The 14777-nt window shown below is 41.9% G+C and overlaps 1 protein-coding gene across 1 annotated transcript in view; it reads left to right on the top strand.

Annotated features, from left to right (window-relative positions):
• Window positions 1-9800, top strand: part of LOC131803204 (tetratricopeptide repeat protein 21B-like) — a 46236-nt gene extending 36436 nt beyond the window's left edge. The window contains exons 5-6 of the mRNA XM_059124303.1: window positions 8932-9171; window positions 9226-9800. Of these exons, the coding sequence (XP_058980286.1) occupies window positions 8932-9010 (79 nt within the window). The 3' untranslated portion in view covers window positions 9011-9171; window positions 9226-9800. The remainder of the gene's footprint in view (window positions 1-8931; window positions 9172-9225) is intronic.
• The last annotated feature ends 4977 nt before the right edge of the window (window positions 9801-14777 follow it).

Here is a 14777-nt window from a genome sequence, read left to right as displayed (position 1 = left end):
AAGATTTTACTTTCCTAGTATGCAATCTAAAATTAAGAGAATAGTAAAACAATGCATAGTTTGCAAAGAACAAAAATATGAAAGACACCCAAACAAAACGAAACTCCAATTCCAGAATATCCAGGTCAAATAGTCCATTTAGATCTATTTTACGTAAACCATAAAATAATACTTACAGGTATAGATAAATTTTCTAAATACGCTCAGGCAAAAATAGTACAATCACGATCTGTCGAGGATATTAAAGAACCTCTTCGCGAATTAATAACTTCATTTGGTTTTCGCAAATAAATTGTAGTCGACAATGAAAAATCACTAGCAGCAACTTTAATAAAATTCATGCTAGAAAATCAATTTGGAATAGAAATTTTTAAAACACCCCCACATATTGGTACCACAAACGGGCAAGTAGAAAGATTTCACTCTACGTTGAATGAAATCATGCGATGTATCAAAGCGGAAAAGACGTTTGATTCATTTTCCGACCTACTATATCAAGCTTTATACAGATATAATAATCCTATCCATAGTACCACAAATTCTAAACCAATAGAATCATTCTTTGGACATAGAGTAACACAGATCCAACACAGTTAGAAAAATTTATAATCTATCGATTTCTTAGGAACGATATGGAAATCCGGAGTTCCGATCATAATGACTTAATATTATTAAATAATAAAAATAACGAATTAATAAATAACAATAATAAACAATATATGATAAACGGAAATATTATTAATGTTATCAATAAAATTTAGCGAAACCAAAATCGTAAGTAGCCAAGACCAACTAATATTAATTATAGCTATACCAATTACTGAAAAAGAGACCTGCGAGTCCTGTAAGAAAAGAATGTAAAACAGCTTACAATATAAAAATATGTAATAACGAAAATTTGTTAGATTTAAGTAATGAGATATGTTTACCTAACTTACTAAAAGGAAAAAAATCACAATGTACTCTTACTAACGGATTTCATATACCAATAGTTGAAAATATTACACCCGGTTTGATAATATTAAATGAATTTAAAAATAAGTTGAAATTAATGGAGAATTAGTTAATCTGAACGGACATACGTAATTAGATATCAAAATACATCGATAACTATCGGAAATCAACATTACAGTCTCACTGAGACAATCCTTTACAAACCATTACCTGCGATTATACATTTACCATCTATAAACTCCTTTGAAAAAACACTTTCTTTACAAAGTATGGAGCAACTTCACATTAATAATACATCAATAATAAAATTAATAGAAATAAACAAGTTATTGGATTTGCAACAACTTTTACATTAATTATAATTTTGATCATAATAGTATCAATAATTCCAAAGTTTGTTAAAATTGCTAAATCAAAAAATTGCAAATATCAGCTCCTTTACAAATAATTGATAATAACCCTGCTTTCTTTATAAGGAACCCGGACGTTCGAAATTAAAGGCGGAGGAGTTAACATTAAAAATATTAACATTTCTTCTAATAAATAAAATAAGCATTTCCCACAATACTTGCATTAACACGTGCATCCGTTCTTATTTCTGTTCTCACCAAAATTTGCTGACACCATGTCTGCCACCACATCAGGTGATTTCTTTGTAATTTAAGTAAACATAATGATAACCATAATGACAAATGTTACTATAAAATTATTTCAGTTGTTAATGATAACTCAATAAAGGAGGTTCACTCCAATAAAACATAAATAAAAATATTTTTTTTTAATAAAATAAATTTAATGTTTTATTAACTCGCAACTATATCTCTGATGTATCTGAAGATGGAGCCCAAACTCAGTTTATATCACCAACATTATTTTAATATATAAATAATGCAAAAGCATAAACGCTATAAGTATTTCCATAAATAATTTCTAAGTAAAAGACAAACCAACCCAAAGGACCCTAAATCCATTAGATGTAGAAAACGAGAAGATGGAAGTTGGACTGACTCTGGTCTAGAGACTCTCAATCTGTTAGCCAGCACTCACTTTCCGAACAGCACGGATGCGAGAAATGATCGACTGTCAGAGCGACATAGTCAGCACTGTGGGGTAGAGGAGGTAAGTATCATTGATAGGATTGCAAGCACCCCCAAAATCTTATGGGCGATAAATTCCTTCAAATCTTTCAAGTCACCGGGACAGGACGGCATTACTCTCGCCATGTTAAAGCACACATCGATGGTAATAATACCATTTCTGGAATTTATCTTTAAGGCTTGTCTGCGTCTCTCTCACATTTCATCGCTGTGGAGGGAAATTAGAGTCACTTATATTTCCTTTGACTTCGATGAGCACTGCTCAACATGCCTACATGAAAGGTATATCTGTTGAAACAGCACAGCATAGTAAGTTTTGTGGAGAAGAACCTGAACAATAACTTTATTTTGCAACCATTTGCCATTCCGTTTTAATGTTATTAATTCGGCGACACCGAGACGAGATCACAGTTTTGTTTTCGTTTACTTTTATGCAGAATATCCCTGAACGTTTTTTTCTGGGTTCTTTTGGTCCATGATTGAACAAAACATAGGTGAGATGAAATGCATGCAAAGAACATTTAGGAATTTTTCCCCATTAACTCGGTTGTGAGATTACACCGGAGCATGTAGTGGGTGAACTTTAGAGATGGGGACTACATTGCTTCCTGCTGAGCCAATGTCGCCAGTGAGTTATCTTTGTCGTCGTGATACGAGATCTCCACAACAATAAATAAATATTAATATTGAAGCAGAACTTAGATCATACGTGACTGCTAATAAAAAATTTTAAACTATTAAAAATTGCAATTTTGTTCTTAGTTACTTGTATAAAAGTGTCTTTAGGAACAAGTATTCTAGTTTTTTTTACGAAAATTATGTTACAATCATGGCTCAGTAAGAAAGGTTGCTCAACTCCAAAGAAACTAGGAAAATGCAACTCTGTGCTGGAGTATTATAGTGTCAAATAGTCTTTTAAATATGCAACATTTGGTTTTGTTTATATTAATTTTTTTACAAAATTCTTATATTGGGGAAAACCTGCGAAACACGAATGGAATTTTTGGGTTATTCCCCAAGATTGAATATAAAAGAGTAGGACAAGACAGTTTTATCCCAAAATTTTACAATGTGTTGCCCATTAACGTCGAAAATATGTATTCATTTTGCAATCAATCCCACGGCAGCGGGTTCTACGATACCGGATTGACCCGAAACAACAAGATCCCAGTTTCGGCCAGCGGCTGCTAACCCAGTATTTACATGTTGTGTTTATTTTTCTGCATTGGGAGCAGCATACCCCGGAATGCTTGCTCCGGATTTTATTGGTCCGTGTCGGGATTGAGGAAAACTCTGGACGTGGGTTCTGCTGGGTTTGTCAGAACACGTCATTCACCACCGATCTGTTTCTGTGCGATGTAATGGATGTAGGAATGGGCGCACTTTAAGAACTGTTCCTGACTAAGGCGTGTGCGAGACTGCAGCGAAAGAGATTAAGTTGCGACGTGCCCCAGTAGCGTAGTCCCAGCAAATCCACTTCTTCGTCGTCCTCATCAGAGGCGTCGCCGAAGTATGGAACTCCACCACAGTCTCCAGAACTGCAACCGATATGCTGTTCCAACCACGGATTGTGCATCGTTCTTGCAATTCAATTGCAACAGACTCCGGGGCAAAATAGATGAGATACTGGAATTTATGAATCGGAGGAATATTAAGATAGCAGCGGTGCAGGAAACCAAGCTGAATGAAATTTGCAGCCTACAACGTTGTTACGGTTAGAACGTACTAAGGAAGGATCGCACCAGAAGTGGAGGTGGAGGATTAGCGTTTCTGTTACACCATTCTGTTCAGTAAAGGTGCTTAGTGTGTATATCCCGTCGATTAATAGCTGTAAACCGCGTTAATTTCCAGATATTAGCCCATTGTTGGTAGGCAATAAACGCCTGGTACTAGGAGATTTTAATGCCCACCATGAGTTGTGGCATTTCATCCTAGTTAATGACAGATAGGATCAGCGCTGACAGGGCAGATTGACTGCTCCACATTCTGCACGGTTAACGGTTACCCCCCATAAGATGAGAGTGTCACAGTTCCCCAGACTTCTCCATAGTGTCACCCGGTCTGATAAATGACGTGACTTGGCAACCCGTTATTTCCCTTGGCTCAGACCATCTCCCGATAATCGTCTCCATAAGCATATCTCCCGATTTCATAATATCTGAACGCCGCACTTTCCTTAACCATGGGAAAGCACATTGGACTAAGTTCAGAGAATTCACTAAACGCTGTTTCAGAGAACTGCCCAACCCTTCTGATGTTCGGGTAGCAGAAAGGATTATCCGAAACATTATGAAAGCTGCAGCCGCTCGCTACATACTGCTGGTCGAATACCCGAGATAAGACCAAACTTCCCAACAGAGACAGCGGGATTAGTGTGATGATCTCCATCGTAACAACCCTACAGATTCTAGAATCAGTGATTTGACAGTGGATGTCAACCGGTTGGTACAGGAGCATAAGCGGAAAAAGTGGATAGACCATCTGAAATGTTGCAAACATTGGAACCGATATGAGTAAGCTGTGGGTAAAGGTTAAGTTGCTCTCGAACCTGGAAAACGGATGATAGGGCCTCAGTCACTTTTATCGACGTAACGGTGACTATCGAAGAGTACTACGTCGTATCAGATCTATTCCCGCCGAGGAGGAACCACCACAGTTTACGATGGGTGATGTTGCAAATGTTGGGCCCTGACGGAATCTCAATGGTAATTTTTAAACAGCTAGATATGCCGGGAGTCGAGAACTTATCGAAAGTTCTCAATTTGTCGCTAGCCACCCACATAGTGCCCGATATCTAGAAAATGGGTCGGATGGTCCCGCAACTGAAGCCAGGCAAGGATGCTAGTAAAGGCGAATCGTACAGGCCGATTTCGCTTTTGTTGCCAGTAGCCAATACTACTATACAGTTGCCCACCACCAGCACGGATTCCGTCCACAACAGTATTACACGCCATTTGTACACATATTAGTAGAGGACTGAACCAGAACAAGCCGTGTGACAGAACAGTTTTGGTTGCCCCTGACCTATCAAAGACATTTGATACGGTCAATCATGCCATACGGTTTGAGGACGTGCATAGAACCACCCTCCGGACAAGTTTGAAATGTTGGATAATCAACTATATGTATTGGAAGTACATCCAGAACTGCCAGAACGCTGCCCTGAGAACTGCGACAGGGTGCCTGCTCATGACACCAGTGGACCATCTACATGAGGATGCGAAAGTCCTTCCCTTACGTCAGCATGGTCATATGCTTTCGTTGCAGTACCTGCTTGGTGCTACCGTGAGAGTCATCCCAACCATCATATGGTGGATAAATCTCCCCCACTCAGGCGTGTCAGAAAGGACATACATGATCTAGAGAGGGAGGTCCAACGCTACAAGAGAGAACCTCTAGATCAAGAAGCCTATCAGGCAGGTATGAGTGGCATTCATACCGATGCAGTCGCAGATGCTATTAGCAATTATAAAATGAATGCCGTACTCGGAGTCCACCCCCATCCATTGCAGCTGAACAACATCAGTTGCCTAGACAAACCAGGGTAGTTTTGACGCAATTACGTTCAGGATGGTGTAGTCGTATTGGGCACGAATTGATGAAGATGTGCGTGACGCCTGCCCTTCGTGTGATACAGTCCCGCACAATAGGCTGCACCCATGGTACAATGAATTCAAGGTAGAGCAGAACTACCATATGATTTTAATTTTTTTATTTTTCTGGCTTAATAGTCAACTTTATTTGTTTATGTATGTGTATTCTTTTCAACAATAAAAAAATCAGAAAATATTCAAATTCGGGTGTTTTCAAAATGCTTATAGCAACGTATGCATCGACAAAATCTACAGTTTTGTATACATGTATACGATAATCGTCTCCATCAGCAGATCGCCCGATTTCATAACCTCTGAACGCCGCACTTTCCTTAACCATGGGAAAGCCCACTGGCCCGAGTTCAGAGAGTTCACCAACCTTCGCTTCAGAGAACTGCCCAATCCTTCTGATGTTCGGGTAGCTGAAAGGATTTTCCGGGACATCATCAAAGCTGCAGCCGCTCGCTATATACCTGCTGGTCGAATACCCGAAGTAAGACCAAATTTCCCAGCAGAGGCAGCGGGATTAGCGAATGAGCGTGATGAGCTCCGACGTACCAACCCTACTGAACTGACAGTGGAAGTCAACCGGTTGGTACAGGAGCATAAGCGGAAAAAGTGGCTAGACCATCTGAAGTGTTGCAACATCGGAACCGATTTGAGTAAACTGTGGGTAACGGTAAAGTCACTCTCGAACCCTGGGAAAAAGGATGATAGGACAGCAGTCACATTTAACGACGTAACTGTGACTGATCCGAAGAGGTGCGCTGGCTGTTTTAACCGCCAATTTGTCGAGCACCCCGAGAGTGATAGAGCGAGGCGAAGAGTACTACGTCGTATAAGAGCTCTTCCCGCTGAGGATGTACCTCCACAGTTTACGATGGGTGATGTTGCGAATGTCATCCGAAAACGCTAAGTCATCTAAAGCGTTGGGCCCGGACGGAATATCAATAGTAATGTTGAAGCAACTGGATACGCCGGGAGTTGAGTATTTAACCAAAGTCCTTAACTTGTCGTTAGCCACCCACATAGTTCCCGAAGCCTGGAAAATGGGCAGGGTGGTCCCGCTACTGAAGCCTGGCAAGGATGCCAGCAAAGGCGAATCATACAGGCCAATTTCGCTTTTGTCGCCAGTAGCAAAGACTCTCGAGGCCTTACTCCTCCCCAGTATCAGAGGAAGCTATTCAGTTTCTAACCATCAACACGGTTTCCGTCCACTACATAGCACTACAACAGCATTGCACGCCATATACACACATATCAGTCGAGGACTCAACCAGAACAGGCCGTGCCACAGAACAGTAGTGGTGGCTCTCGACCTATCAAAGGCCTTTGATACGGTCAACCATGCCACGCTGTTCGAGGACGTTGAGAACACTACCCTCCGGCCAAGTTTGAAACGTTGGATAGTCAACTATATGTGTGGACGCCAGTCGTACGTGGAATTCCGGAATAAGAAGTCCAAGCCTCGTAGAGTGAAACAGGGAGTTCCCCAAGGTGGGGTGATATCTCCGGAACTGTTTAACATCTACCTTTCCGGAATTCCGCGCCCTCCAGAACGGCATCGAGATCGTAACTTATGCGGATGATTGTACGATCATGGCGTCGGGTCCTGTAGTTGATGACATATGTGTCAGGGTGAATAATTATCTCGCGGAGCTTGCCGCCTTCTTCCACGCGAGGAATATGAAAATATCCGCCACTAAATCGACGGCCACACTATTTACCACATGGACTGCGGAGATGAGAACACAGCTGAATGTGCAGGTCGAGGGGCATATAATTCCGACCACCAACTACCCCAAAATTCTTGGGGTCACATTCGATAGCATGTTCAAGTCTTTCGCGCAAGCCACAGCTATTTGCGATAAAATGAAAAGTAGGAACAAGGTCCTCAAGGCGCTAGCCGGCAGCACTTGGGGTGCGGATAAGGAAACCTTGTTGACCTCTTATAAAGCGATAGGTCGGTCTGTGGTTAGCTATGCGGCTCCAGTGTGGTCGGCGAATACAAGTGCAACGCAGTGGAAATGTATTCAGACCTGCCAGAATGCCGCCCTGAGAACTGCAACAGGGTGCCTCCTCATGACGCCTGTGGACCACTTACATGAGGAGACGAAGGTTCTTCCCTTACGTCAGCATAATCATATGCTTTCGTTGCAGTACCTGCTTGGGTGTTATCGCGGGAGTCACCCTAACCACCATATGGTGGATAGAACTCCCCCACCCAGGCGTGTCAGGAAGGACCTGCACGATCTAGAGAGAGAGGTCCAGCGATATAAGAGAGAGCCTCTAGATCATGAAGCCTATCAAGCGGGTCTGAATAGCATTCATACTGATGCAGTCGCAGAGGTAGTCAATAATTACAGTATGAATGCCATACTCGGAGTCCACCCCCCATCCATTGCAGCTGAAGAACGTCGGCTGCCTAGGCAAACCAGGGCACGAATTGATGACTATGTGCGGAAACGCTGCCCAGCGTGCGATACAGGCCCGCACAACACGCTGCATTTGTTTAATTGTCCTGCCAAGCCTACCCAACTCCGTCCAGAGGATCTATGGCTACAGCCCATAAAGGTAGCAGAATTCCTAAACCTGGACATTGAGGAAGAACCGGATTAGTCGGAAAAAAAAAAAACAACAGAACGTGTAAAACTGCTACAACAACAACAGTTTTTGTAGGGAATAAACCATAAGAGATACATAGAACATGAATTTGAAAAGAAATTTTGACCTTTCATTCAGTTTTGCGGTTTTTTAATTATTTATTCAAACTCAATGCAACAAGTGTTTGCTTTTTTATTGTTTTGATAGAAATTCTGACATTACGAGCCAAACAGGTAGACCTCTATACTTGCATTTTTTCAAAGTTAGCCTACATCGTCTTCATTGTACCATGGCTGCACCTATTTTATTGCACAGCCAAACCTTCTCAACTCACTCCAGAATATCTCTGGCTACAAGCCCGAGTAGCCGAATTTCTAAATCTGGAGCTGGAACCAGATTAGCAGAACGCAAACACTTGCATGTACTACTGCTACAACAACAACGTTTATGTTTTATTCAAAAGAATACGCACATACGCCAACTGTGTATATGTTTTGACAGAATAAAGGCACCGAAAGAAAAAATTGTATTAGGGTAGCTTTATTCTACCTTCTGGAATTATGACATGGTTACAATAATATTTTTATTTTTTAAGTTATTTTAAGTGTGATTCTTAATTTTTTTAATATTTTTAATATCTATTTAACAAACATTTTTAATTAATTGTGATTTAAACTATATAGGATTTGTTTGCTGATGGCACAGCATTGCACCAAGATTAGCAATATAGAGCAAGCTCTGATCCACCTAAGGAATGTTTGAAGTACGATCCCAATGATATTAATGTATTGATATCGCTCAGTCGGATCTACATGCAAATGAATTCCACAGATTTATGTCGCGACATTTGCTTAAAAATTTTACAAATCGATTGTAACAATGAGGCTGCGTCCGTATTAATGGCTGATCTATCATTTCGCAAGGTATGATTTTTATTAAAATTTGATAAAGTATAAATAATAGTTGTTTTTTATTAGATGGACTTCGAAAATGCTGCATACCACTTCTCACAGCTATTGCTCTCACAGCCTTGCTACTGGACAGCCTTAGCAAGATTGATTGAAGTAATGAGACGGTCTGGATCTTTAAATCACGCTATTTTATTTCTGCAAAAGCCGAACAAGCAACAGCATTTCCCGGGACATGTCCCGGATTAAACTATTGCCGTGGACTTTACGAATGGTATAATGGGAATCCAAATGGGGCATTACGAAGTTTTAACGTTTCTAGAAGAGATAATGAATGGGGTCCGCAAGCTATATATAATATGATTGAAATATGTATTAATCCTGATGGCGACATACCTAATGGAAATGATTGCTTGGAATCTGAAGAAAATGGAGAAATGAGTGATGCGCGGGCCATTGCATTAAAAACAGCAGAACGTTTATTAAAAGAGCTGAGACCCCGCCCGACTGTTATGAACAACGAAGCAATTAATCATCGATTACTAAAAAATTTCTAAAACTGGCTTCTAAACAAAAGTTTCAAATTGAATCTGCACTACAAGACTTTCTTGAATTGTCTAATAGAGAAGATCTTCAAGGAAGCGTTGGCCCTATTCTGGTGCAGCTACGGCTTTGGTTCAATTAAAACAGACTCAACGTGCGAAAAACCATCTAAACGGGTAGTCCGAGTTGCATGGAATTTTGAAGAAGCCGAGTATTTAGAGCGCAGTTGGTGTTATTGGCAGACATTTATATTAATTCCAACAAATTGGATGTGGCAGATCCTTAGTTTTTAAAAGTCCTGCAGCATAATAAGTCCTCTTCTAAAGCTTATGAATTAGCAGGATATATATCGGAAAAGTCGCGCTTTACCGAGACGCTGCTAAAAATTATTGCAGTGCATGGAATTGCAACGGCAGCTCGAAACCACATATCGCTATAAATTGGCTTACAACTACATGAAAACTAAACGTTTTGTTGAAGCTATAGTAATATGCCAGCAGGTCTTAAAATTACATCCAGATTATGTCATTAATTCAAAAAGATATACTAGAAAAATGTATGAATAATTTAAGGCAATAACAATTTGTAATATTATATTAATTATGCATTATCAAAAACACCTAACCTATACAAATGTTTATTAAAACATATATTACAACCTAATAAACATGTTTGAATCCATTTTACATAAAAATGTATATTTTAGCTAATGTTGGATGGTATTTAAAGTCGGCCTGGCCGAACTTAATGTTTTTTTACTTTTTCTCTATTATTACGGACTTTCCACTGAATTATTGCTTCGATCGTTGTTTTCTTTGCCGATAAATAAGGGAAAATGTGTATTTTATAAACTACGGTTCTACAATTTATTGGCTTATTTTATATTTATACTCCCATATTGCAAGAGAGATATTTCTTTAAAACTTTCTGGTAGCTTTAGCACATCCACTTCTAATAAGAGTTTTTGGTCATTTATTTTTCTAAGGGGTAAAACCATAGAGTAATGAAATCTTACAATATCAGGTGCTCAATCCCACGGCAGCGGGTTTTACGATACCGGATTGACCGGAAACAACATCCCAGTTCCGTCCAGCGGCTGTCAACCCAGTATTTACATGTTTGTGTTTGTTTATTTTCTGCGTTGGGAGCAGTATATTCCGGAATGCTTGCTCCGGATTATATTGGTCCGTGTCGGGATTGAGGAAAACTCTGGACGTGGGTTCTGCTGGGTTTGTCAGAACACGTCATTCACCACCGATCTGTTTCTGTGCGATGTAATGGATATAGGAATGGGCGCACTTTAAGACTGTTCCTGACTAAGGCGTTTGCGAGACTGCAGCGAAAGAGATTAAGTTGCGACGTGCCCCAGTAGCGTAGTCCCCAGCAAATCCACTTCTTCGTCGTCCTCATCAGAGGCGTCGCCGAAGTATGGAACTCCACCACAGTCTCCAGAACTGCAACCGATATGCTGTTCCAACCACGGATTGTGCATCGTTCTTGCAATTCAATTGCAACAGACTCCGGGGCAAAATAGATGAGATACTGGAATTTATGAATCGGAGGAATATTAAGATCGCAGCGGTGCAGGAAACCAAGCTGAATGAAATTTGCAGCCTACAACGTTGTTACGGTTAGAACGTACTAAGGAAGGATCGCACCAGAAGTGGAGGTGGAGGATTAGCGTTTCTGTTACACATTCTGTTCAGTACAGACCTATCTCGATTGAGCCATACATGGAATGTATGGGGGTAGCAGTCAAGTGTGGAGGCGAGGTAAAGGTGCTTAGTGTGTATATCCCGTCGATTAATAGCTGTAAACCCGTTAATTTCCAGATATTAGCCATACGTGGACTAGGAGATTTTAATGCCCACCATGAGTTGTGGCATTTCATCCTAGTTAATGACAGATAGGATCAGCGCTGACAGGGCAGATTGACTGCTCCACATTCTGCACGGTTAACGGTTACCCCCCATAAGATGAGAGTGTCACAGTTCCCCAGACTTCTCCATAGTGTCACCCGGTCTGATAAATGACGTGACTTGGCAACCCGTTATTTCCCTTGGCTCAGACCATCTCCCGATAATCGTCTCCATAAGCATATCTCCCGATTTCATAATATCTGAACGCCGCACTTTCTTAACCATGGGAAAGCACATTGGACTAAGTTCAGAGAATTCACTAAACGCTGTTTCAGAGAACTGCCCAAACCTTCTGATGTTCGGGTAGCAGAAAGGATTATCCGAAACATTATGAAAGCTGCAGCCGCTCGCTACATACCTGCTGGTCGAATACCCGAGATAAGACCAAACTTCCAACAGAGACAGCGGGATTAGTGTGATGATCTCCATCGTAACAACCCTACAGATTCTAGAATCAGTGATTTGACAGTGGATGTCAACCGTTTGGTACAGGAGCATAAGCGGAAAAGTGGATAGACCACCTGAAATGTTGCAACATTGGAACCGATATGAGTAAGGTGGGTAAAGGTTAAGTTGCTCTCGAACCTGGAAAACGGATGATAGGGCCTCAGTCACTTTATCGACGTAACGGTGACTATCGAAGAGTACTACGTCGTATCAGATCTATTCCCGCCGAGGTGTGGTTACCACAGTTTACGATGGGTGATGTTGCAAATGTTGGGCCGGACGGAATCTCAATGGTAATTTTTAAACAGTTAGATATGCCGGAGTCGAGAACTTAACGAAAGTTCTCAATTTGTCGCTAGCCACCCACATAGTGCCCGATATCTTGAAAATGGGTCGGATGGTCCCGCAATTGAAGCCAGGCAAGGATGCTAGTAAAGGCGAATCGTACAGGCCGATTTCGCTTTTGTTGCCAGTAGCCAATACTACTATACAGTTGCCCACCACCAGCACGGATTCCGTCCACAACAGTATACACGCCATTTGTACACATATTAGTAGAGGACTGAACCAGAAAAGGCCGTGTGACAGAACAGTTTTGGTTGCCCTTGACCTATCAAAGACATTTGATACGGTCAATCATGCCATACGGTTTGAGGACGTGCATCGAACCACCCTCCGGACAAGTTTGAAATGTTGGATAATCAACTATATGTATGGAAGTACATCCAGAACTGCCAGAACGCTGCCCTGAGAACTGCGACAGGGTGCTGCTCATGACACCAGTGGACCATCTACATGAGGAGGCGAAAGTCCTTCCCTTACGTCAGCATGGTCATATGCTTTCGTTGCAGTACTGCTTGGTGCTACCGTGAGAGTCATCCCAACCATCATATGTGGATAAATCTCCCCCACTCAGGCGTGTCAGAAAGGACATACATGATCTAGAGAGGGAGGTCCAACGCTACAAGAGAGAGAACCTCTAGATCAAGAAGCCTATCAGGCAGGTCTGAGTGGCATTCATACCGATGCAGTCGCAGATGCTATTAGCAATTATAAAATGAATGCCGTACTCGGAGTCCCCCCATCCATTGCAGCTGAACAACATCAGTGCCTAGACAAACCAGGGTAGTTTTGACGCAATTACGTTCAGGATGGTGTAGTCGTATTGGGCACGAATTGATGAAGATGTGCGCGACGCCTGCCCTTCGTGTGATACAGTCCCGCACAATAGGCTGCCACCATGGTACAATGAATTCAAGGTAGAGCAGAACTACCATATGATTTTAATTTTTATTTTTCTGGCTTAATAGTCAACTTTATTTGTTTATGTATGTGTATTCTTTTCAACAATAAAAAAATCAGAAAATATTCAAATTCGGGTGTTTTCAAAATGCTTATAGCAACGTATGCATCGACAAAATCTACAGTTTTTGTATACATGTATACGATAATCGTCTCATCAGCAGATCGCCCGATTTCATAACCTCTGAACGCCGCACTTTCCTTAACCATGGGAAAGCCCACTGGCCCGAGTTCAGAGAGTTCATCAACCTTCGCTTCAGAGAACTGCCCAATCCTTCTGATGTTCGGGTAGCTGAAAGGATTTTCCGGGACATCATCAAAGCTGCAGCCGCTCGCTATATACCTGCTGGTCGAATACCCGAAGTAAGACCAATTTCCCAGCAGAGGCAGCGGGATTAGCGAATGAGCGTGATGAGCTCCGACGTACCAACCCTACTGATCCCAGAGTCAGTGAACTGACAGTGGAAGTCAACCGGTTGGTACAGGAGCATAAGCGGAAAAAGGGCTAGACCATCTGAAGTGTTGCAACATCGGAACCGATTTGAGTAAACTGTGGGTAACGGTAAAGTCACTCTCGAACCCGGAAAAAGGATGATAGGACAGCAGTCACATTTAACGACGTAACTGTGACTGATCCGAAGAGGTGCGCTGGCTGTTTTAACCGCCAATTTGTCGAGCACCCCGAGAGTGATAGAGCGAGGCGAAGAGTACTACGTCGTATAAGAGCTCTTCCCGCTGAGGATGTACCTCCACAGTTTACGATGGGTGATGTTGCGAATGTCATCCGAAACGCTAAGTCATCTAAAGCGTTGGAATATCAATGTGAAACGCAATGGATACGCCGGGAGTTGAGTATTTAACCAAAGTCCTTAACTTGTCGTTACCACCCACATAGTTCCCGAAGCCTGGAAAATGGGCAGGGTGGTCCCGCTACTGAAGCCTGGCAAGGATGCCAGCAAAGGCGAATCATACAGGCCAAATTTCGCTTTTGTCGCCAGTAGCAAAGACTCTCGAGGCCTTACCCTCCCAGTATCAGAGGAAAGCTATTCAGTTTCTAACCATCACCACGGTTTCCGTCCACTACATAGCACTACAACAGCATTGCACGCCATATACACACATCAGTCGAGGACTCAACCAGAACAGGCCGTGCCACAGAACAGTAGTGGTGGCTCTCGACTATCAAAGGCCTTTGATACGGTCAACCATGCCACGCTGTTCGAGGACGTTGAGAACACTACCCTCGGCCAAGTTTGAAACGTTGGATAGTCAACTATATGTGTGGACGCCCAGTCGTACGTGGAATTCCGGAATAAGAAGTCCAAGCCTCGTAGAGTAAAACAGGGAGTTCCCCAAGGTGGGGTGATATCTCCGGAACGGTTAACATTACCTTTCCGGAATTCCGCGCCC

This window comes from Musca domestica, unplaced genomic scaffold (assembly GCF_030504385.1).
Source record: "Musca domestica strain aabys unplaced genomic scaffold, Musca_domestica.polishedcontigs.V.1.1 275, whole genome shotgun sequence".
Taxonomy (NCBI): domain Eukaryota; kingdom Metazoa; phylum Arthropoda; class Insecta; order Diptera; family Muscidae; genus Musca; species Musca domestica.
The sequence above is the reverse complement of the archived record's forward strand: the minus strand, read 5'-3'. Positions and strand labels throughout refer to the sequence as shown.